This window comes from Taeniopygia guttata, chromosome 1 (assembly GCF_048771995.1).
Source record: "Taeniopygia guttata chromosome 1, bTaeGut7.mat, whole genome shotgun sequence".
NCBI lineage: Eukaryota > Metazoa > Chordata > Aves > Passeriformes > Estrildidae > Taeniopygia > Taeniopygia guttata.
In genome coordinates, this window is record NC_133024.1 from 4,356,775 (window position 1) to 4,381,280 (window position 24,506).

General features: G+C 39.7%; 1 protein-coding gene across 2 annotated transcripts; it reads left to right on the forward strand.

Annotated features, from left to right (window-relative positions):
* Positions 1–315: 315 nt before the first annotated feature.
* Positions 316–22,575, forward strand: BACH1 (BTB domain and CNC homolog 1). Of its 2 annotated transcripts, XM_041720014.2 has the most exons (6): positions 344–405; positions 2,321–2,409; positions 10,973–11,270; positions 13,016–14,407; positions 16,067–16,273; positions 21,914–22,575. In XM_041720014.2, exons 3-6 carry the CDS (start codon positions 11,031–11,033, stop codon positions 22,373–22,375), a joined length of 2,301 nt encoding a protein of 766 aa, XP_041575948.1. In that variant the 5' UTR covers positions 344–405; positions 2,321–2,409; positions 10,973–11,030; the 3' UTR covers positions 22,376–22,575. The 2 variants fall into 2 exon arrangements, with proteins under 2 accessions (XP_030146721.3, XP_041575948.1); XM_030290861.4 differs by lacking the exon at positions 2,321–2,409 and having other exon boundaries at positions 316–405.
* Positions 22,576–24,506: the final 1,931 nt, after the last annotated feature.

Here is a 24,506-nt window from a genome sequence, read left to right on the forward strand (position 1 = left end):
GTCAGGACTGTGAGGAGTGTGAGGAGGAAGGCGGCCGGGCAGGACAGGGCGCTCTGCAGCCGTACCCGCCGCTCTGCAGCCGCCCCGTGCGCCGGCGGGGCCGCGCATGCGCAGCGCGCGGCGGTGTGGGCGGCCGCGCGTCGGCGGCGAGCGCCGCGTCCAATGGGCGCGCGGGGCGTGCGCGGGGCGTGCACGCGCTGGGGGGGGGTCGGTCACCTGACGGCGCCCGCCGCAGTCGGGGCCGGGGCCGCAGCCGCAGCCGGAGCCGGAGCCGGAGCCGGAGCCGGAGCCGGGAGCGGCGGGGCCCGGGCGGGACGGGACCGGACCGGACCGGGACCGGACCGGACCGGGTGAGGCGGCAGCGGTGCTGCTGCTGCCCTCCGGCCCGCGGCGGCGGGCACCGAGGTAAATAAAGCCGAACCGGCCGCCGGCGGGAGCGTGCGCCGCGAAGGGTTGGCGGCGGGGGTGCTGAGGCGGCAGCCTTCGGGCGGAGCGGAGGGCGCGGTGAGGCGGGGGTCGCAGGGCCGGTGTCGGCGGTGCGGCCTTGTCTCGTTCTCTCGGGCCGGGGCGGTGGCGGAGGCTTCGTCAGCTTCGTCAGCTTCGTCAGCTTCGTCAGCGGCGGCTTTCCCTCGGCGGTGCCTCGCTGAGGGTGTTGCCCCTTCCCCCGAGAGCGCTCCCGGCTCGGTGCCCCGGTGTGCAGCGGTGCCCTTGTGCCCCACGCCGCGCTCCCGGCGCTCCCAGGGCCAGCTCAGCCCCGCCGGGAGGCAGCCGCTCTGCCGGGCTGTGAGGCGCTTGTTTCCCTTTGGGGGCAGACGGCGAAGGGTCTGTTTTAGACTGTAAACAACGAAATACAAATCCTGTCCGTCCTGCTCGCTGCGCTGAGATCCTTCGCGTGTTTTGGGGCTTGGTGGAAATGTTGTAATCACAAAAGAGCAGTTACCTATTTTAGCCTGACAGTAATCCCAAAATCATCTGCAGCTCGGTCTTCCAAATCCTTATTAAACTAAAAAAGGAGGGAGAAAGTGTTCTAGTACTGGAACTGTATGTCGAGTGAATTTTGACAGGTTAATTTGAGGCACTTGAGGAAGGCAGTTTCTCCGTGTTGAAAAACATCTGTCTGCAGTAATGGAGTAATTGCCATCCAGAAGCACTGTAAATTAAGGTGATGCAGCACTCAGAATGCTCTAGCATACAGAGTTGGTTCTTTAATCTCAAATATTGCACCTCACAGCAAGAAAAGAAAGGAGTATATTGCTGTCAACATGATGAGTATGAATTAGACCACAAAATAAGATTTGTAATGCGAGTTTAACTTTAAAGATTACTTAAATAACATAATTACTCTTGGATGCCCTAACTCAAGTGAGTAAGCCTTGTATGTACCTTAGCAAGCAGTGAGGCCCAAAGCAGAAAGATTTGCAAAGAGAAACAGTTGTCACTGATAACTGAATACCCACTGTGTTTTTCAGAAGGATTCTAAATCTCTTAGTATTTGAAATTCTTGAGAACTTCTAGAGTGTGTTTTCCAATTTACTTTAAAAAAGAGCCTACTCTTGTTGTCTGGGTTCGTCTTGTGATGTGAATGAAAGCATGATAAATGGGGTGTTTGGGAAGTTTGCTTCACTAGCACACTCCTAATTTTAACCAAAATGCTGAAGTACAGCTTTAGCTTCCATCAGCTGTATCTTTGAGTTTATGTGTAAAAATGTGGAAGATCTGAATGCGTTTAATGTTTAATTGCTTTTAATGGGTTCTAATATTCTTATGCAAAGGATATTTCGAACACTATTAATTTTTTTATTATATAAATGGTCTAGTATTAAAACCCATACCCTTTACATGATCCTTTGGATCAGGTGGGCACTCTTGTTAGGTGTAGAATAGACAGGTCTTTGCACATGTAAGTCCCAAATAACTGTGCCCTGTGGTTCAGGGAAACACAGCTCAACAAATCTCCTTGTCATTATCATCCCCACCTTCCAAGTTTGATAATCAGTGTATTTCTTTAAACACTTAATGGGTTTTCTGTTAACCATAGTCCTGTCTTTTTGTGCTGGGCGTGCTGGTGTGGAGGCAAAGAAGAGTGGCAGATCAGTTTGAGTCTGAATGCTGGGATTTTAATTGTCCTGTAGAATTCAACCACTGAAAGTTTCATGGGGGAGGTTTTGGGGAGTAGGAGACAACACTGTGGTATTCATAATGTGAATCCTGTTTATATGTAGTCCTTAGTTGAACCAGAGGTGGTGTGTTAGTTGATGCAAGTGTGGGTAGGAACAAAACATTGAGTGAGCCAAAATTAACTGCTGAACCAATCATTAAGTCGTGCAGATTCAGCCTAGTGTGACCACAGTGGGGATAATGTGTGAAGATCCACCTGCAGATTTCCCTGCCCACACCTCTAATTCAGAGGTAAGCAGTCTGGAGAGGGGACTAAAAGTGATGGAAAGGCTTATTTTGCTGTAACAAATCAAAGGCTGCAATGCAAGTCACTCTGTTTCCAGTAGTGTTTTTTGGTTAAGTCACTCTTAAGGATGGAAGGAAGTTTTCTTGTTAAGTATGAAGGGAAAATGTAGTATTTGGTATAAAAGTGAGTTAGAATGTCAGAATAAGGCTCAGCTGACCAATCAGCTACTGAAGCTTTAAAAAGGGGAAAGTGTGCTGTGAAGGGTAAATTAACTTTAGAAGTATTGTTGAAATACAAATAAATTGAGTTTAATTATTAAACATACATTGGAGAGTGTGAAAGGTGTAGCCTAGGGTATCAGTAACTAAATGTCTTTAAATGAGAGCCTGTGTCTTAAAGAATATTTAATTAATGTTAGAAATTGTGTTGAGATACTTTGTGAATTATTTGAACTGTCAACATAATGTTTGTAGGTGTTTGGATTCCAGTCTTGGCCCATTGACAAATACTATGATAAGTAAATATATGGCACTTGCTTGCCCTGTTCCATGCTACTTTTAAGGTCATCAAATCACAGAATCCTGGAGTGGTTTGCATTGGAAGGGACCTTAAAGATCATCCATTTCCAACCCCCTGGCATGGGCAGGGACAGCTTCCACTAGAACAGGTTGATCCAAGTCCTGTCCAACCTGGCTTTGAGCACTTCAGAGATGGGGCAGCCACAGCTTCTCTGGGCAACCTGTGCCAGGGCCTCACCACCCTCACAGAACAGATTTTTTCTAATAGCTAAGCCTGCCTTCTTTAAATTTGAAACCATTTCTCCTTGTCCTGCCAGTCCAGACCCTTGTCCAGAGTCCCTCTCCAGCTCTCCTGGAGCCCCTTTAGGCACTGGCAGTGGCTCTGAGGTCTCCCTGGAGCCTTCTCTTCTCCAGGATGAGCACCCCCAGCTCTCCCAGCCTGTCTCCAGAGCAGAGGGGCTCCAGTCCTCAGAGCATCTTCGTGTTCTTCTCTATCCTCCTGATGTTGGGGTCCCCCGAGCTGGAGATCAGTATTTCATGTGGTAGCATCCCAAAAATGGTTATTTACAGGTCAGCTAGTAAGATCATGTCTTTTGACATCATATGTCAGATAGGAAATAGTCTACAGTTTCAGGATGGGGAGACTGAGACAGTTTGATGTGATTTGATGGAGATCTTTACTACTGCTACTACCTGAAACTTGGTTTAGTGATTTTTTTTTAAAGTTCTATTATTATATCTTGCTAGTTCTGATAAACCTGTGCTGTTCTGTTTTCATATAAATGTTTCTGAAGTTCTTTCTGATTTATGTCTAAAATATTTGCAATTTCTTTCAGTTTCACATGCTGTGAAGGACAGTTGTGGCAACAAATCAAAGTTAAACAGATAATGCCAGAAATTAGATTCTAAATACAATTTCCAAACAGTATTTTCTTTGACTTGGCAGTATAGCTGTTTCACAATTCTAGCAGCTTGTTTCTTGTGTCCTTCTATGTACATTAAATGGCTAATTTAGTATTCATCATAAATATTTTGACATATATACTTGTAAATGGATTTTGATAGTTATTCAGATGAAGTTATTCATGTGGTTTAACTGTAGCAATGAGTAGAATATGTAGCTCTAAATACAAAGGTGTTTGTCCTTTAAGCAAAGGCAGGAGTTGACAGTCAATTTTAATTGTGCATGCTTTACTTATTCTGAGTGAATATTTTATTATCTAACCTAGTTCTTATTTAAGAAAAATTAAAACTATTTTACTTGTATTTTTGGGGTGTTGTTTGTGGTTATTTTTGTTGTTAAGTGCTTTGGGTTTGTTTTTTTTTTTTTAAGTTCTTTAGAAAGTCTGTGCATTATTATCTTTCCAGAGCAATTGTCTGTGAATACCAGCACAACTGAAGGGCTGTAAATGATGAAATTTTTCAGAGGAGTCTCTGAAATCCCTTCAGACCTGTTTCATTTTTTTGCAGTGGAACAAACCAAATCCCACAATGTGATTTTTTATCCCTGATCCAAAAATTAAACAGTTAGCGTCATCTAAAATAATGGGAAACTGCAGAGTAGTTTGGGGGTTGTGTCATCCTCTGGGGGAAACTTTTTAAACTTCTGTTCTTTGGAAAATGTCTATGGTTACATAGTATCAATCTCTCTTTTTTAAAATCATGCCTTCTGGAGGCTTGTGACTACCAGCCTTCTCAGGATCCCCCATGCTCTCCTTCCCATGTCCCAGTTTCTCATATAGCTTGCAAATACTGAGAAAAAAGTGTGTATTCAGCCTTAAAACCTGGAAAACAAATTAAGACTTAGCACAGACTTAAGACTTGACAGACTTCCCGTGATTATTTTTAATACTCACTTGTGACTTGACAAGAGTCAAAATGCAGTGTTTAAAATTATGCTACAAAAATACAAACCAGTAATTTTTAAAAATCTCATATAGGTAATTAATATGTGAATAATGTCTTCCATGTGTTGGACTAATAAAGAAGACAATTTAGAATTATGACTCTGCTAATAACTGAAGATTAAATATACTGTCTTGCTAAAGGAGAAAGCATTGTTCTTGGGCAGCAAAGCTTGCTTTTTGCTTTTCTATTGCTTTTTTCTTTTGCAGTCTTTTTGAAGATGAAGCAATGAACATGCACACTAAAATGCTTGTTCATTCTTTGTCAGCACAATGTGAATCAGCAGCTATTAACCACTGCAGGCATTCATCTGTAATATAACTATTTCCTTAAAAGGAGAGATAGCTAGGGGCAAGGACAGAGAGATAAAACTGTAGGGGAAAAAAGCCTTTGCAGTGTGTTTTGAATGAGCTGTGTCTTATCTAAACTGTCTTGTTTTAGCAGTAGTAAATGACAGTTGTTGCTTTGGACTTCACATCTGTGGATGACAGAACTTTTTTTGTAGGCTAAAGTAAATGTCAACCCTAAGAAAACTGATGGAATGACTGACCTGCTAGAACTTACTCAATAGATCAGCATAACAGGAGTAGCACACCAAGAGTTTTGTTTTCTCCAGGCTATATTTTTGAGGGTCTACAATTGTATTTTTACCAGCTGAGGAATTTGTAGTGTTCAAATAACACAGATATTTTAGAAGCATGGTGCTAACTGAACAGACCCTTATTGTCTGCTAGATGATAAATTTATCTCGCTAGTTTTATCATTTTGGTGATGGCAACTGAATTTACATCTGAGTGCCCAAGTTCAAGCAGCTTAGAGAGCAGTGACAGCCAAGGTGTGTCCTGCCTGGGTTCTGCAGAGCTTTGCTCTCTGCTCTCTCATTTCAGAACTTCACTGGTGTATATGTGACACTTACTGCAGTTGCTAGAGAGGATTGATACCCAGTGTGGTATTGCTGGATGCTTATTCACTAAAGAAAGACTAAGGAATGGGGTTTTGTCCTTGGATTTAGCACATAGAGGGAAGATTGTAAAATGTAATTAGCTGTTTTTCCTGAAAGTCTAAGTCTTCAAAGTAGTAAAGATGTGACTGTCATTGATTTCCATGGGTTTCTGTGCTCTGATTTAGTATTTTTAATGACACTTGAAACATTCAGAATGTTCAAAAAGTGTTTTGGTAAATATATATACAAATGTGCGTGCTTTTGTCACCTTTAATGATAATTTGATGCCTTTTAGCTTCCTTCAACTCTTCCAGGACACTTGTTTGTCCACAGAATGTTGAGTGCCCTCTTATATGTGGTGGTGGTGCTGAGCTTGGGTGAAAGTTTGTCTGCCTTGTGTGAGATTTTTGTGTGGATGAGGAATACATCGCACTATTGTGAGTTCTACTGTGGTGTGCTGTTCCTACTCTTGTACTCTGCCTGCGCTGGGTACATTCCTCAACAATGTTACCTGTTTTACTACTGTTTTTCTTCTGTAACTTAGCAACAGCAATTACATATAGCTTTAGCTTTACCTGGCTTCAACCATTATGATTCTCATCTTTGGAATACATTTTTTTTTTAACTGTCAATGGGGAGACTTTATGGTTTCCTGAGGATCTGCACCAAGTGACTCTCTGAAGCAGAGACTGTGGTGGAAGGAAGTAAAGGATTTTATATCTACCTTTATTCTCCAGTAAGCTAGTAAAGAGCAGTAATTACCAGGTGTAAGCAATCAGATGAGTAAACCTGCAGCCTAATTTTAAAGTACTGTACACTCACTGTACCTCACTACTACCTTCCTGTAATAATGTAATGAATGACTGAATGCATGAGAAAAATGAGCCTTGGATGAGATGTGCGTTTTACAATGAGTCCTGATAAGCATCTTGCTTTGGTCTCTATACTGTATACTAAAACAAATGTGTATTCCTTTTTTAAATGGGTTGCAGTCCTGATTTCCATTAAGAGAAGTATTTATACATTCTTTGGAAATAAATAAATACATAGATATAGTCATTTGGATGGAGAGATGTCTAAATTTACTGAAGATATGGTAATTTTGCAGGTAACTGTTGGGCATAGTTTTCATAATTGTATACTAGTAGGGCAGAAAAAATTGAGTTACTGCTCTTTGATAAAGCAGAATAAAGTTTTATAGCTGGTACTTAGGAGGAAATATTTTTGTCCTTATGCAAAACATTATTTATCTCAAGATCACTGATAAAGAATGAAAACTTCATAGTAGGAGGCTTGGGTGTGTTCTCAAAGCAGAACCTGATTGGTTGTGCTTCAAGTTCATGTAGGTTTTATACTAGCATGTGTGTATGCTTATGTTCACCAGCTTTTTTAATTTTCAGTCTCCAGAGTATGAGGTTATTAGGTGTGCAGGGTTTCAGGTGAGAGGAATTTGAGGAATGTTCACACTACTAGTTTTCTTCCACAAACTGCGGATTTGTAGTAAGTGAGCTTTCATGATGTTCCTTCTTTAATCCTTCCAACCTGTAAGAACTATATTAAGTTTTGGAAGATCTTTTTGGATTCTGCATATTTTATATGTTAATGTCTGTTACAAGTATCTTAAATAATATTCTTGCATGCTTTTTTTTTTAACATCTTTTGCATTTAGTCGCGTGGTTGCTGGCACGTCCTTTTTGAGCAGTGATTTCCACATACAGTCATCTGCTTGTGGAATACTTTTCCAAGTTATCTCTGCTTACTTTTAGTTTTCCTCTATTGAAGGTTACTTTTAAAATACAAATAGCATTATAGGAGTTTTATGCTGCTTTCCAAATATACGATTTGTTATTGTTGTTTGTAGTATGAGTTTTCCTTTTTAATACCTGAGAGTGGAAAAAAGAGCCTGATAAGTAATAATTGTAGAAAATTAAATTACGTAAAATTGTCAGAAAAGCCTAGAAGGCCTATCCTCATGGCAGTTGCAGCACAAACTTGTAAGCTTAATTGAATTGTTTTCTCTGCTTCATGCCTTTTCCCCTCTTTGTCCACCGATTCATAAATAAAACGAATTTTAAGAATTGTGAGTGCTCTAGAAGAACAGTTGTAGTAGAAGAGAAATTAGACCATTTACAGAAGAGATGTACTTTTTCTCTTTGCTGTGACAGCAAGTGTTCTTGTTGTGGATGTGTGTACAAGAAATCTAGTTACAGAGAAATTACTTTGTACTCACACTGCTGTAGAAAATCTGGTTGGCTGTCATGACAGATACTATCATAAATGTGATACCCTGCCCTTATTACACAGGGAATTCTGGAAAACAGAATTCAGGCATTCACAAGTTTGACCTCTTGTTGACCTTGTTATTTCTTAAGTGTAACAGCTTTTTACAGTGGTTGCATTTTCTCTTTCCCATTTCATGCTTTTGTTTTCACTATCATTTTCAGTTTTCTGATGCTTTACCTTTGGATTTATTTTTATTGTATTTGAGTACCTAAATTTTACAAAGACTGAGAGGGATTTAATTTTTGAGTGTAGTGTAGGGGTGGCATTTTTTTAGTTTTGTGGGGTTTTTTTAAAGGTTCTCTTAAAGTTTGAGATGCTTATTAAATGCTGTGTGTTATATTATGGATACCTCAAACTTGTCATGCTGTTTAAATATAGAGGGAACATAACTTGGCTGATGAACTCCTCACAATTAGGAAGTACAACATTCTGTCAGAGTAAAGTGTTAAATGGAGTTATGCTCAAACTAAGGATTTCATTCACTTCTCAAGAAACAGAAGGTAGTGTTTCAGTGTTGAAAGCTTTTTTTTTTGGCAGCTGAAACATTGGAAGCTTTCCCTCCGTGCCCCAAGTAGTCCACAAGCTGTTTTGAAAGGATGGTGTGTGCCTCACAGAGATAAGTGAGAAGGAGGGTTAACTCTTCTCTGCATTAATTTGTTTGTCTATACAAATAGAAATAAACTAGTGATCCTTGTAGCATTCTGTGCTATGGAAATGTAATGAACTGAACTGGATATTGGAATTGATTGTTTTATCAGGAAAAACCCAAAAGCAGCAGATATGGTATGTGTTGTCTGTCTGAGGGCTCTTTCTTCAAAGAAGATAGAAAAAAGAGCGCTTTAAGGCTTGTCTTTTACTGTAGTCTCCCTCATGAGTTTTGCCTAAGAGTTCACTCAGAATGTGTCCTTGTCTATAATACTTCCCTGTGCTCCCCACCACTGTGGATGTAGTCTTCAATTTTTCTGGTTTGTCCTCTATTCTGTTTTGGGGTTTTTCATCTTTTAACAAATACAGAGTTATACTTCATTAAACTCCGTGTGCTGTAAGATGTGAGCAATATGATAAGTTAGGCTGTAGAGCAATCCAGTTAGGAATATATAATTTATATTGCACTGTTTGCTTCTCATAAGCTCTTATAAAAATAGAATTTAATGAATAGCAGTTCCATGAGGAATTATTTTGTTCCCATGTAAATTGACTGGAAATTAAATATTTCCTAAGTTAATGAATCTGTAGTTTTGTTATTAGGTATATGAAAGAATTTAAACTATTTCCTTTCAAAAATAAGCCCTTTGGGATTAACAGTGCATAGTTTATAGCACTTTTCTCTACCCCTTCTTAGGGGGAAAAACTCAGGTTTGTGGAACTTTAGAGATTTTTCTCCTCAAAACTTCTATTTTCACCATACATTTGTGCATTTTGTTGGTGAAGTTAAGCATACAGTGTTCCATAAGGGAGTGGGAAGGGCAGGTAATGCTGATGTGCTCTGCACTTCACTGGGGTCCAGACTAGTGCTGTGCTGCTATTGCCACTGGAAATGGGGATCTTTTTCTTCCCTCTTTCTGTTCGAAAGGTTACTCAAAATGCCTGTGTGCCATGAAAACAGCTTGAGCAGTGAGTAACCAGGAGCACAGCTGGCAGCGTGCTTGCTTTTTCCACAGTATGTTTAAATACATGCATGCCCTCTCCTCTCCCCATGTTGTGAAAGTTTCCCCACACCTGAAACCTGAGGATTTGCACTGGCTACAGTTTTATTATTGTTGGGAACTGGCAGATGGTAACAAACTCCGTTGAGCAATAGAGCGATGAGGTAGTTCCATGTCAGCTGAAGTGAGTCTCCACAGCTGTGCTCATTTACAGGAACTCTGGGGTCAAGTGTAATCTGAATGCTTGGTTTGTTAAGGTATAATGTGACCTAGTAGTACCATATTTTCTTTAAAGGATAGTTCCAAATCTGACTTAAGTGGTTTCTTGATCGAGCAAGGACACTTCTTAATAATCTTTTTTCTTCCTTTTAATTGGAAGAAGGGCTGAATTGAAAGTGAAATACAGTGTAAAGATCAGATTTTGAAATACTTGCAAACTTTGCACTCTCAAGCAGAACTGCCTTCTCCCTAGCCTTTCTATTTTTCTGCAAATTTAAGAATTGTCAGAACAGTTACATATGAGTTATATATTTCGAAGTATTAAATATTGTATAACTTTAACTGTTGTTTATAATCCAATTAATATTGTTATTTGAGAACTTTGTCAGAAAAGAGACAGTTTTCCATTGCCAGGTGATCTGAATCATAATGATCCATTGGGAAAGCAAACTTGTAACAAGTATGACAAATCAAGTAGTCATGAAAGAAAAGGGGAAAAAAGTTTGCGTTAAGGCAGTTGGAGAATTCAAATTTAAAAACAAAACAGCAACATACTAGAAAATCAGGGTATTTTACCAATGCCTCACTGGTTTAGCTGACAAAATACTTCTGAAAGAAGACAGAACGCATATATTTTAGTCTGAATTAGGTGAATCAGTAAACAGAAGAAGCTTACATAGTATTTTGGTGAATTTTAGTTTATTGCATTTGTTTTATTTCTCTTTATATTTTCATAGTGTTGGAATTAGAAGATATAAATTACTAAGAGTGAAAGCTTAGATAATTTCTAGGTGTTACTTTAAGTTTATATCTCCAAATCACTTGGCTAAGAAAGAAGTGTTCTTTGTTGCCGAAGTCCATTTTTTGGTCTATGAGTCTATAAAAGCTGTGTTAAGATGTACATATCAAGGTTTGGGTCTTGTAAATGGTCACAAGCATGTATTTATTTGAAGTACTAATTTGAAGAAGAATTAGCCAAGGACAGTGCACGTTGAACATGCTGGTTCCTGTTGGCCATGACTTTCAGGGGTACCTTGTTTCTTTGCTCCCCCAGGTCTGAAGTACAGAAGCATGCTTTCCACTGAGCCTCACACCACCACCTGTGATACAGAATGTCTCTGAGTGAGAACAACAGCGTGGTGTTTGCCTATGAATCTTCAGTGCACAGTACCAATGTACTCCTCAGCCTTGATGACCAGCGAAAGCAAGATATCCTTTGTGATGTTACCATTTTAGTGGAAGATCAGCGATTTCGGGCTCACAGAGCTGTGCTTGCAGCTTGCAGCAGTTACTTCCTTTCGAGAATTGTGGGCCAGGTGGATGCTGATCTTATCATCACTTTACCGGAAGAGGTGAGTGTCACTCCCTTCTGCATTTTACCTGCTTCTAATCTGCTTTGCTCAGTTCTCTTTTATGGTCGGCTGGGGTTTAACTGATGATTTAGAGTGGGGGATTTAAGAGCTGAAAGACACCAGCCCACAATCTGGGGTACCAAAAATATTTTTTGGATTCAAGTACTTCATATATATTATATTGTAAAGACTAACTGCTGTCATCTTTGTCTGGGGTCTGTTGGTTTCTTGCCAGTGTTTTTATTCTTTGGCTTTCATCCCAAAAAAAAAATAAATAAATTACTACTGCAAGAGTTGCTTTTCTAGGTCAGTCACATGAAGAGTGTTTCTACGATTTTTTCTGGTTTGAGTATAGCTAGCTAGAAATATGTAAGAGAAAGTGAAAGGAGTAGAGCATTTTTCCCCTCTTGATCATTGCAAATTTTGCAGTGTTTCTCCCTTAAATAGAAAGAAGGTACCATTTTAAAATACCACTGTATTTTTTTCTTTCAGTTTCATTTATGAATGCTACTTATTTGTAAAGCAACTTTAATGTTTTGTTAACTACAGTAAGTCGAAAGACATGTTGACAGTTTATGGATAAACTGTCTTTTACAGTCTACTTCCCCACATTATAAAGGATGAACTAATGTGGTGGTGTAATCTCCAGAGCATATTTCAAATGATATTTTAAGAATCCTTTAGGAAGATTGTAAGAGTTTACAGAGAGTTTTAAAGGACTGGGCTCTTTGCAGATCTCATCAACATCCCTTCATGTGTTGTGTTCTTTAAAAAGAACATACCAAACAACTACTAAAAACACCAAAGTAAACAAACCCTCAACTGATTCTTAAATTGAATTACATGAATAATTCATTATTTTGCTGGCAGACGGATTCAGTGTAGTTAATGCATTGATATAGTGCTTTATTTAGATAAAATACTGGTCATTTCAGTAAAGGCAGGGAGCAGAGTATGGACTTGGGTTTGAGTACTAATAGTGGACATAATGCTTTATTCTTCATTTGTAGAGAAAGGGCTAAAGTGAGTCATGTAGTTGGTAATGTGTTTGTGGCTTTCTACTTGATTCCTTAGACATTTTTTCATGCGCAGTTTCTAATGATACAGTTCTTGTTTATCTCTGGGTTCCTTGATAGGCAAGTGTTGTGAGGGCATAAATGTTCAATTAAAATCACTTGCTCTAAAGAGGCTTTAAACTGCGAATTCTATTTGGTGTGCAGTTTTTGAGTGCCTTTCTTCAAATCTATGGGAGGAAGAAAGGAGTGGGTGGCTGTAGTAGCAAATAATCATATGTGGTCAAACTCCATTTCTTCAAATTTTTTTGCATCAGTGGTGCATAAGACTAAGTAATTGACAGTAATTGCTCTTCAAAAACTACAATTAAATACCAGCAGCATACTGTAGAGTAGTTAGTATACAACTTGCTTTGAAATATATCTTTGTGAAGCTGGAATCTAGTTACTGATTTTCAGCATACAGCAATATTTTCCACTTTCAGTTCTGCGTTGCCAGAACGTTTTATTAAGAGACAGATCATAGTAAAGAAAACTTTCAAAATGTGCATGATAAAATTCTATCAGAAGAATTGTTTCAGAATTAGTTTGGCCAGGTTTTCACAACAGAACAAGTCTGCTGCTTTTGTCGTGTGCTCTGTCCTGCTGACAAGACAGGTGGAATTTTTCTATTTCTCTGCTTAAACCCAAATTGACTATACTAATGTTTTTTTTCACTTGTTTTTGTAATAGGTAACACTTAAAGGATTTAGTCCCTTGCTTCAGTTTGCATATACGGCAAAACTTGTTTTAAATAAAGACAATGTGTCTGAAGTTTGCAAATGTGCAGAATTTTTGGGTGTACGCAACATTGAAGAATCCTGCTTTCAGTTTCTCAAATTCAGATTTTTGGACTTTAAATTGGATCAGCAGGAATGTCCTAGGAAGAAGTGTTGCACACAGCGTTGTCAGAAAGCAAACCCTAAAACTGGCAATGTGGATGATGGCGACCTAGAAATAAATTATGAAGTAGAAGCACTTCTAGAAAAGGAATATAGTCAAATTCCTGACACAAAGCCCTGTAAAGATGAAGAAAATGCTAAATCATTGCCTGTTCTCCAAAATAATGCAAATCAAAACTGTGATCCTGTACATTTAGAAAGGGGTAGTGCTTCCAGCTTATCTTCCCAATGCCCAAAGTATAGAAAATTCCAGAAGGCCTTTGGAAATGACAAAGTTAATACTTCAGAGTCCAATTCCAGTACTAAAGACGTTCAGGTACCACCATTTGCAACTTCTCTTGAGAAGGAAATACCTGATAATGATGGCATACAAAAAGCTCAGGAGTGTGTGCCTATGCAGCTGATCTCAAACTGTGAAGAGACTCAGGTAGAAATGGAAGAAGGGGAAGAAGGCATTCAGAAAAAAGAAGAGTCAAAGAGAGATTCTGTAACTCGGACTGTGTCATGTCCTGTGGAGAAAATGGATCTTGCTGCTTTCCCCCAAAACTCTGCTACACCTCATGGACTCAATTCTGTGTCTATTTCACATAGTTGTGAGCAATATGGTAACCTGAATTTCAGTGGTGTGCAAAACAACACAGTCTTAGCTGAAAAAACAGTGTCGAGTACTGGAGCTGGAAATGACAAAACTGAAAGTCAAGGTAACCCATCTTCAAAGGTGGATTTGTGCATTAGGGAAGCAGCTAACATCACCTCAGCTGGAGATCGAAGCAGTGTGGAGAGAGAGATAGCAGAACAGCTAGCACAGGGGTTCTGGAGTGATATTCACAGCACAGATGCCTGTCAAATACATATGCCACCTGCAGTTTCTAAAGAGTACTTAGAGCCTGTGTATTCAGGGAAAAAATCAGAGTGTCCATGGCTGGGGATCAGGATCAGTGAAAGCCCCGAGCCTTGCCCTCAGCGAACTTTTACAACACTGAATTCTGTCAACTGCCCCTTTATAAGCAACCTTAGCACTGAAGGATGCTCCAACAGCTCTGAAATAAACAGTGGAGATTATGTTCAGGGACAGCAACAAGAACAGTGTCCCTATAACTATGTGATAAGTTTGGGAGAGGATTCAGAGACTGACACTGAGGGAGACAGTGAATCGTGTTCAGCAAGAGAACAAGAATGTGAGGTAAGGACATCCTGATGTATCCTTTGCTTCCCAGTCTTTTAAGGCCATATTCAAACATCTGAGTTTTCTGTGTTTTGTTAATTTGGGGGTTTTTTTTCTGTGGCTGCTTGTTTTTAAAAGTCTGGAACTGAAACTTTAAATAACCATTCAGAATTTTATATGGAAGGTCAGTGTTAATTCAGGGAGATTGAATAAAAGTATGGAAGTATTTTTGGTCAGATATTGAAGTGTTAGATGCTTACATATTAGATCTTCTAAGATTTTTTCTGGAACAACTGTCAGAAAAGGTTGTGAGCCTTAAGTCATGAAGGTTCGTTCTTAGATTTTTTTTTTCTTTTATCTGCTTCAGTTTAAAGTTTAAGAAAACTCTAAACTTCTTGGAACCTTCATTTAATAGAAACTTGGAACCTTTGTTTAATAGAAACTTACCAGTTTTTTTGATTTTATTCTGAGCTGTGGGGTGAAGGTGGGAGAGAAATGATACTTCATATTTAATGTGAAGTGAAAATTAAGCTTTTAAGCTGGCTTCAGTAGCTGTGTATTTAAGACTGTTTAATAATATCACCTTCTCTAACACTAAGTGATATACCTGGAACAATTTCCATATCAGTTCTTAGAATCATAGAATTGCAGTGTAACTGCATGATGGATCACTCCATGTTACAAAAATTCAGTTGTTCATAGAGCACTAGGATTTTTGTCGTTCAAGATGCAGGGCCTTACTGAGACTGAACATAAGTGGAACCTGCCATCAATACAAAAAATTTGAAATGCTAAACAAAAGGCCAGAATTGGTTAAATACATTCCTCGCCTTTATGTGACAGAGAAGGTGGTATCATTGCTGAGGACAGTACTCTAGGGTTTTTTTAATTATTTTTTGCCTGTTTGTCACCAGTAGTGGCCAATCAGAGAAAAGATTTCTGTGTTCTTTTTAAACTAAATTCAGATCTTTGATGACAGCAAAGTAATATATTCTCCTACTTACTATACTCAAATGTAAGGATTAAAATAAAATGTCCTTAGTGGTTACTCAAAAACATGATGATTAATTTTCTAAAGGTAAATATGTTTTTCAGTATTAATCGACATTTTGTGGTCTCAAATACTTTTGTAGCTCAGGTATACAACAGTAGCAATAGCCTGGTCTTCTGTCTTCTCCAACACTAAGAAATAAAAGGCAAATATTGTAACTTCTGTATTTTAAGGAAATGCCTGTTTCAGATGAACTTTTTCTGCAGAAAAATAAGCATAGGTATAAAAATGTATGCAGGATGCAGTCTTAATAGCAGCTTTGGGAGAACTTCAGACTATATGAGTGAGTCTTGACACCTGTTTTGTACCTCACCAAACTGTAACTCATCATCTTAGAGTGCATAGTTGATGCACACACAAGTAGCTTTCTGCCTACTCTGAATATGCTTGTAAGGCTTTAGTGTGTAAATGTGCAAATACTCTATTGCACCTGTGCTTGAACTCCTGTAGTTGAATCCCCTGGATTGTATCCAATCATCTGATGGTTATGTTACTTTGCTCTTGTCTCTGAGATGTAGGAATAAAGATGAGTTGTGTGGTAAAGAATGCTTAAAATGGAAACTTGAGGAGTTGTTGTTTGTGTATATCAGTTCTACTTGGATTTACAACTGTATCTCACATTCTAGGTAAAACTGCCGTTTAATGCACAAAGGATTATTTCACTTTCCAGAAATGATTTCCAGTCATTTCTGAAAATGCATAAATTAACTCCTGAACAATTGGACTGTATTCATGATATCCGAAGACGAAGTAAAAACAGAATTGCAGCACAGCGATGTCGTAAGAGAAAACTTGACTGTATACAAAATCTTGAATCTGAAATTGAAAAACTGGTATGTATAAATATTCATTGCTGTTGTCGTGTCCTTTCTAAACATCTTGACTGTTTTTTTCTAAACATCTTGACTGGTTATCTGGCAGTAGCTTGAGAGTGGGGTGATTTACTGCTTTTTCCACTCAAGCTTAAAAAACTTTATCATTCTTCTGTAACTCCTTGATAGAGTTCTAGATTTTTCTGAGCCTTGCTCTAAAGTACACACATCTTTCCTTCTGTGGACTTGCTTCCATTCAAATAAAACATGCATCACAACCTAATTTTTGTTGAACAATATTTCTGAAACCCATAAGCTTTGAATTTAATTGTACAGAATGTTTCCCAGACTGTTATCCTACACTGCTTTTTCCCTCTTCCCCTTTCTTGCTTTGAGATTTTGTTTTTCAGCTCACGGTATTGCTCATGATCAAGTTTGCAGTTACGCAATTGTTAGTTGTGTAAGTACTGTTCTTGGAACGTATCAACATGGGCTGGCAAACTGTTTCCTGAGTGTTGAATGTTAAAAATGAGGCCCTTGCAGAAAGGCGGAAGATACAGAAGAACTTGGGAAGTTGCTTGCCTTTTTAGCAGTTGCATCAAGATTGCAGTTGAGGAATTGATGCATCCAGATTTCTCAGCAGCCATCTGTTAATATATTTTCTCCTCCTTAAGAAAGTAATAAAAAGATACATATGTAACTTAAGAGCAATGTAGGTAATCTGAGGTTTAAGATTATGTAAAAATAGCAATGGCAAGAAGATAATTGAGTAGCTTTTCAGAAAAACAACTCTTTGTTTGACTCTCAGTTTCATAGTTGGTCATAATCATGTGCACAAAATAGTTCAGTTGTTTAGGACTACTGTACTCTCATTCTTGTTCATGGAGCATTTTAGGCTTGGTGTACCTGAATTTGGTATCTGCATCAGCTGGAGCATAGCAGTCATGTTGCATCTTTTTTGACTTCAAAGTGAAAAGGAAAGTAAAATTAGAGCCAAATGCCACAGACTGGAAACTTATTTTCTTGCGATCATCATCTTTCACTGCATCTACTCCTACTTCTGCACTGAGGGGATTGAAGAAGGTGCTCTGTGAGGGAGGGGAATCAGGTGGTTGTACTAATAATATCCTTACTGAAGAGAGAAGTTGCATTTCTGACATTTCAGAACTTTTTGCCTGGTTTTGTCATCGTGTTGTCATTTCTGTTATGTAACTCTGTCAATATTTTGCAATACTTGGGCAGGGAATTAAAGGGTGATCTGCAAGATTAGACATGTGGTTGTTTGAGACTAATAATTATAACATAATATCCTTCTTTCTGTGGACCTGTGCTGGAACAGAGTGAATGTCTGCTGTTTGACAGGTAACACTGTGCAAGGTCTAGATAATAAGTGTTGAGTCTTGAGAACTGTAAGGTGAGGTCTGAGTTATATGAATCATCCTCTAGGCACAAACATGTTCCATTTTCTTTTTTTTTTCAACTGTGCTGATAAGTTTCTTCAGAAATTCCTGAAAATACTGTTTTTGGAGCTGTTGACCAGGCCTGACAGGCACAGATCATCAAATTTGTATAAGCTGTAATACAGAAACAAATACCGAAACATCAAGATCAGTCTAGGCATGATTTCCAGGTGGGTGGAAGAAAAGAAGATGTCATGGTAGGGCTATATGTGTTACATCCAGGTTGCTTCATGCATGATGACTCTTGCCTTGTGACTGTTCTCTGGGTCAGTCGTGTCTTGGACCTTTTAGACTTTGATCTTCTCATGGTATCATCTGTAATGTGGCTTTGAGAGGGAATAGAATGGTGTAGCTATAGTTTGGCAACTCTTGACAAGTAGATAATACTCTGTACTACCAGTTAGGAAATACTTTTTCACGGAATTTCTCCTCTTGGTTTTCAGTATGTGCAGCATGTTGTCTTGCATTAGTTTCTATTTGGTGCTGCTTCAGTTTTTTTCTCTCTCAGAAGATGCTTGTGGTGTGTTTCTTGGAAAAGTCCTATATTTGGAACAGAATGTCCCCTGCCTGACTAGAGGCTGCAGACTGACAGCTGGCAAGTAGCTTTGCTGACAAGCACCTGGGGGCCTGGGCAGACAGCAGGCTGAGCATGGATCAGCAACATGTGCAGACTAAAAAAAAGGCCATCAGTGTCCTGGGCTGCAATAAGAGGAGTGCAGCCCATTGTTGCAGGGCAGTGGTTGTTACCTATCTTGGCATGTGTAACACTGAAATGTTTGCTGGGCTTTCACCCCTCCCTGTTCCAGGAGCACATTGATAGACAGGAGGAAGGTTGGGTGAAGGCTGCTGGGATGACCAGGCCTGAAGTACTTCTGTGGTGAGAGGCTGAAAAAATGGGGCTTCTGCCTGGAAAAGGGGTGAGGAGACCCAATGGCTACCTGACCATACCTGTGGGGCAGTTCTTGAGGTTATACAGCGTTTGGTAATGGAAGATCTTCAGCTTCCTGGAGGAGTACTTGACAGCAAGACAACAAGAGACATGGTCTTAAATTACAAGGGGAATTTCATCTGAATGTAGGGAAAGTTTTTTCTTCCAGTGGGGACAGGCAGGCAGTGGAGCATTTCACCCTGAAAGGCTGTGCCTGTGCTGTCTTTGAGGGTTTTATGGCATGACTGAGCAAAGCCCTGAGCAGCCTGATCTTACCTGATCTCTGACTTTGTTTTGAGCAGCAGGTCAGACTACAGACCTGCTGAGGTACCTCCCCTTGCAACTGATTCTGTAAAATTGGAAATTTTATGTTAAATTCTACTTACATTGAAGAAGAATACTGTTCAGTGCTGAATCTGTTATCTGGGAGAGTTACATGTCTTTTTGATCTTCTGTACTGATAAGGTCATTTTTTACCTCCCCATATGGCCTTTGCTTATTGATCTTTCAGGTGAATCTGGGTGTTCTTGTTGGTCACTAATGTTTATTTAACAATATTATTTAACAATAATATTTAAATGTGTTAAACTGTCAGCAGCTTCAGAAAGGGGATAAGGAGTTTATGCTGGTATAACTATTTCTGAATGTTCATGTTTGTTTTAAATAGCAGTCCAGATAATTTCATCAGTCTGTAATACATAGCTGAGTGCCTCTACATACCCAAAAGGTATTAGGTGATCTGCCTAACAGAATGGGAAAGATTATTCTGATCAGTATTGAAAAACACCTGGAGGACAATGCAGGCATCAGTCACAGCCTGCACGGCTCCATGAGGGGAAAGTCCTGCTTGTCAGAACTGATTTCCTTTTATGACAGGGTAACCCACCCAGCTGATCTAGGAAAGCCAGTAGATGTAATCCTCTTGGACTTCACCAAATCTTTTGACAGGCTTTCCCAAGATCCCTCTGAACAAAATGTCCAGCCCACAGCTGGATAAATATCATGTGGGAGAGAGCAACTGTGTCATGGGTCAGGAACAAATGGTGGCATGACTGGGGTGACATCAGGTTGGCACTGATCCCCAGTGGGGCTCTGCAGGGCTCCATCCTGAGCCGTGTGCTCCTCACCACCTTCATTAGCAACCTGCACACAGGACTCAGTGGAACACACCCTAAATTTGCCATTGACACTAAACTGGGAGGAGTTGTCAACTCCCTGAAGGGCAGAGAGACCTGGACCAAATGGAGACTTAGGCAATCACCAACTGTGTGAAGTTTAACGAGGGCAAGTGCCAGATTCTGCTCTGGGACAGGGCAACCCTGGCTGTGTGTATGGACTGGGGAATGAGGGGCTGGAGAGCAGCTGTGGAAAGGCACCTGGGGTTCCTGCTCCATGGCCAGTTGAACATGAGCCAGCAGCGCCCTGGCAGCCAGGAGGGACATCCATGTCCTGGGGGGCATCAGGCACAGCATCACCAGCCAGGCAAGAGGGGATTGTCCCACTCTGCTCTGCACTGGCACAGCCACACTTTGAACACTGTACGCAGTTATGGGTTAAAAAATTGTGTTGAGCCATTGGAGAGCAACCAGAGGAGAGTCGTGAGGATGGAGAAGGGTCTGAAGGGGGAAAATCTTATGAGGGGTTACTGTGGGCATTTAGTCTGTTCAACCTGGAGAAAGGGAGACTGAGGGGAAACCTCATTGAAGTCTTCAACATCCTCAGGAGGGGCAGGTGCCAATCTATTTGTGACCAGTGACAGGATTCAAGGAAACAGCATAAAGCCGAGTCATGGAAGGTTTAGGCTGGGTATTAGGAAAAGCCTCTTCCCACTGTAGGGTGGTTAGACACTGGAGGAGACTCCCCAGGGCAGTGGTCACAGCACCAAGCCTGACAGAGCTCAAGAAGCATTTGGACAAAGTTCTCAGGCACAGGGTGTGACTCTTGAGGTATCCTGTGCAGGCCCAGGAGTTGGACTCAGCGATGGCTCCTGTCCAGTGTGGCATATTTTATGATTAACAGCTGCTCCCAGTATGCTGACAAATAGAAATTTATTCGCCAAGTCCTCTTTCTTCTAATTTTAGACAAAAACAATTGGCAACAACTGTTCCTCTTGCCAAATGCTGCCTAAACTTAATCAATTATTTCAAAAAGAAGTTGTAGAGGTTGCAGTATGAGGTTTCTGTGCAAAAGGGGATGTGAGGAGGAGTGAAAATAATAAAACTTTCCAAGAGTGAATGGACAGTAGCTGTAACACATAGTCTCTATTATTGAAACTTGAAAACTACTATTTAAAGCCTTGTGTGTCTTCAAAACTCTATCTTCTTTTAATTAATTACAGAATTTGAAATGTATGTGTTGCAACATATTTGTATTTGGGTTCTTTGTCCTTTTTGTTCAACTTGTTCATGATGGTCTTGGTTGTTCCCTGTCCTTTGCCATGTCCTCATTTTTCTTTATTCAAAAAGTTGCTTGTTTCCATGATTGGACTTCTCAGTTATCAGTGTCTTTTCTTCTTTAGCCAGTTCTATCAGAAGCCTCAGAAAAATTCACAACATTGAAGCCAAATAAAAACCTGATTTAATACAGGCTACTTTTTCTATTTGATAGTTATTAGTGAGTGGCCATCCTCTTCGTTGCCATGTGCTTGGACAATCCTGCTACATTATCTCTAGGTTGTTAGTTGTTCACCACATCTTCTTTGCTTTACCTTTCTTAAATTTTCTATCTAATTTAGGAACTATACTTAACTCCACTGCTTGTCTTATAGTGGATTTGGCACTTCTTGAGAATGGAAGTTACTTTCACCTAGTGGAATAGTACCAATAGTTAAAATGTCATGTTTGATTTTCAGCAGTTCAATTTTAAAATGCAGATCTCTGTGAAGACTGCTTGATGTTTTGTTGGCTTGTTGGTAATGGTTTGTGTTACCTTTTAGAACCAGTGTTTTAGGATTATTTACAGTAAGTGCATCTATGTTTCATTTGCTCAATAACTGCAAATTACTCCTTTCGGTACTCCTTTGTCTGCCAATGTGAGTTTGGAAAAAGCTGCAGATCTGAGAAACCACATCAAATACCTTACCTGATGATGCTTCCAGAGGTTAGGATTGGCCTTTTGATATGTTTGATTGTGTTGCTGCTTGCTTTGTTAATGCCAAATTACTTCTGTTTCAGCAGACCAGAGTATTTACAGTCTTGTTTTAGCTTTGATAGGAGCCTAAACCATAGTTTTTATGTTAAAATATAGACTAAAATACGATTTTTCTTTTTGCAGCAAAATGAGAAGGAGAATTTGCTGAAGGAAAGAAACCACATTTTATCAACTCTGGGTGAGACAAAACAGAATCTGACTGGACTTTGCCAGCAGGTGTGTAAGGAAGCAGCCTTGAGTCAAGAGCAAATACAAATACTTGCAAAATATTCTTCTTCAGATTGTCCACTCTCATTTTTGTTCCCAAAAAGAGAACAAACAGCTCCATCTGATAGTGAGCTTGTGATATCAGCATCTGTAGAATCAGCAAATGGTCTTTCAGGTGTCACCCCCACAGCAGAGCAGAGTTCCTGTTATCAGTGTGTCAAAAGCGTGTGTGAGGCCCCGTCCGAGCCAGTACAAGAACTGCAGCCGGTTCCTGCCAGAACGTTGGAGCAAACGTCGCTCGTGGAGCCGTGTGGACAGAGCAGTGGCATCTCAGACTTCTGCCAGCAAATGACTGACAAATGCACTACAGATGAGTGAATCTCTCCTTCTCATTGCCAGCCTCTCAACATTGCAACTAGAAGTGGGATTGAGCATTATAGGGAAGTAACTTACGAAGTGAGAAAGAAGATAAAAGTTTAATCTTTTGAAACTATCTTGACAATTACATGGTCACCATTATTACTTTGCAAGCTTTGGGTTTGCTCTGTGTAGTTCCAGAACATTATTTGTATGTGTCAGCCTTGGAGTTTTTTCTGTGTGGTGATGCCAAGGAGGGTTTAGGAAAGCTGTTATAAAGTACAAATTCCATACACAGGTGCTTATTTGAGAGGAAGTTTTGTTCATGTATAGAGCAGCCTGCTCTGATTTATGCCACGGTACTTAATGCCACTCTGCATTTTAAGGAAAGCCTCCTGACAGCTGTTTATGCACAATGATTCTATACCTGGAATTCTTCTAAGACTTCTTTTTTTCCTGGTAGACAAACCTTAAGAAGCATATATAGCTCTGTAAATGTTCATTTTGTAGCTGGCCTAAGTTACATGACAGGATGAGGAGATTTTGAAAAGTGCATTCTGATATAGCTGCTTGCTTCCTGCTGTTCCCCTCCCCATCCCAGGGAAGACTTTTACTGAATTAACGTTGTAGGCTACTACTACTAGTAGTAGAATTGATTAGTAGTAGGCTTTTATTGAAAAGTGCTTTTGTCTTGTCATTCTAGTACAGAATTAAAAGAACTGGAGCAGCAGAGGTGCTGCCATATACTGCTCTCTTCTCTAAATTTAATGGGAGGAATAACAGCTCACTGGAAGGCAGACTTCTGAAACTGGTGCAGTTCTTGGATGAGTGTGCATTGGATCCTCTGGCATCTGAATCCCATAGGTTTATTCAAACTCACTGCTGTATTGTGACTTCCTGTCCTAGCACCTTCAAGCTTACTGCTTGTTTGTGGCAAATTAGGATCAAAGTATTGTGCAAGTCTAAGGACAGACTTTTTTTTTTTACGGTATTCAGGCGCCACATTTTTTTCTTTCAGTGCCTAACTGCCTAAAGTAAGTTACAAATATTTGTTCTCTGATCACTGGGACCAGTAAAGTTCTATTTCAGAATCAATCTTCAGGATACTTTGTGGCTAAACCTGTAGTATATTTTCAATGGCTCGTGCTATTAGCATAGATATATAAAAAGTTTATTGAATAAATGAGCTGGAGATATTTCCTATATTACTTTGTGAAGGAGAAATTCAGCTACGGAAAATAATCCCCATTTTCTAGATTTTTACGTAGCAGTGGATGCATATTGTATACCAATGATGCTTTGTTATTTAGATGCTATTCTCACACCAGAACTAAGTATTGAACCTCACCACAGAAAACTTTGGGTTTGCTGGTTTACAAAACATGAAGAATCTTGTACAAGCCAGTGGAATTCTTCATTTCCTACCTCAGAATGTGTATTAGCTTTGTGTCTTTGTGTGCATGTACAGTAGGCAGCAACTAAGCAAAGGCCCTTGTAAATACTGCTTTTCAGTTTTACCTTGCAGCAAGGCAAAACTTGTTCTGGGCAAGGCTCTTTTTTTTCCTCTCCCCACCATCCATAGGTAACATAGCATTAATAAATACAGTAAGCCACTTATTTAAAACAAAAGTTTAAAAATTAACAGATTTCAACAGGACTTCTCATAACCAGCATGTAACACAAATAACTACACTACCTCACCTATGGGACTGAAAGTTGATTGAAATCTCTAGTGAATCCCTGGATTTTCGTCATATATCATTACTTTTTTAAGGGAAAAATATGCTAGTGGTGTATAGCTTGTATAAATCACAATGCTTGCAGTAACTGAAATTCAGAAATAAATACTACACAGCAGACATCATGATAATTGGATTGAAATGCTTTTAAATTACTATCATTGAGATATGGTGATCCTGTATATGTATTACTTTATGAAGCTCTCTGGGCTTTTTCTTCAGTTTCTGTAGATTCATAGTTAATTTAATCCTGTCTCCCTCCCACACTGCCACCCTGGGAAGCATTAACTCGTATGTTTCCATTTTATTTAAAAAGCAAACCAACAAGAAACAATCAAAAACAAAATTCAAAGCAGCCCAAACCTCTACTGTTCATAACTACTATCATTTTTAAAGCTGGTGATATTCTGAAA

Excerpts from the sequence above, each read along its gene's own strand:
- BACH1 (XM_030290861.4), top strand. The coding sequence starts at position 11,031 with ATGTCTCTGAGTGAGAACAACAGCGTGGTGTTTGCCTATGAATCTTCA. Across the intron at positions 11,271-13,015 it reads TCATCACTTTACCGGAAGAG|GTAACACTTAAAGGATTTAG; the intron begins GTGAGTGTCACT and ends TTTTTGTAATAG. Across the intron at positions 16,274-21,913 it reads AATCTGAAATTGAAAAACTG|CAAAATGAGAAGGAGAATTT; the intron begins GTATGTATAAAT and ends TTCTTTTTGCAG.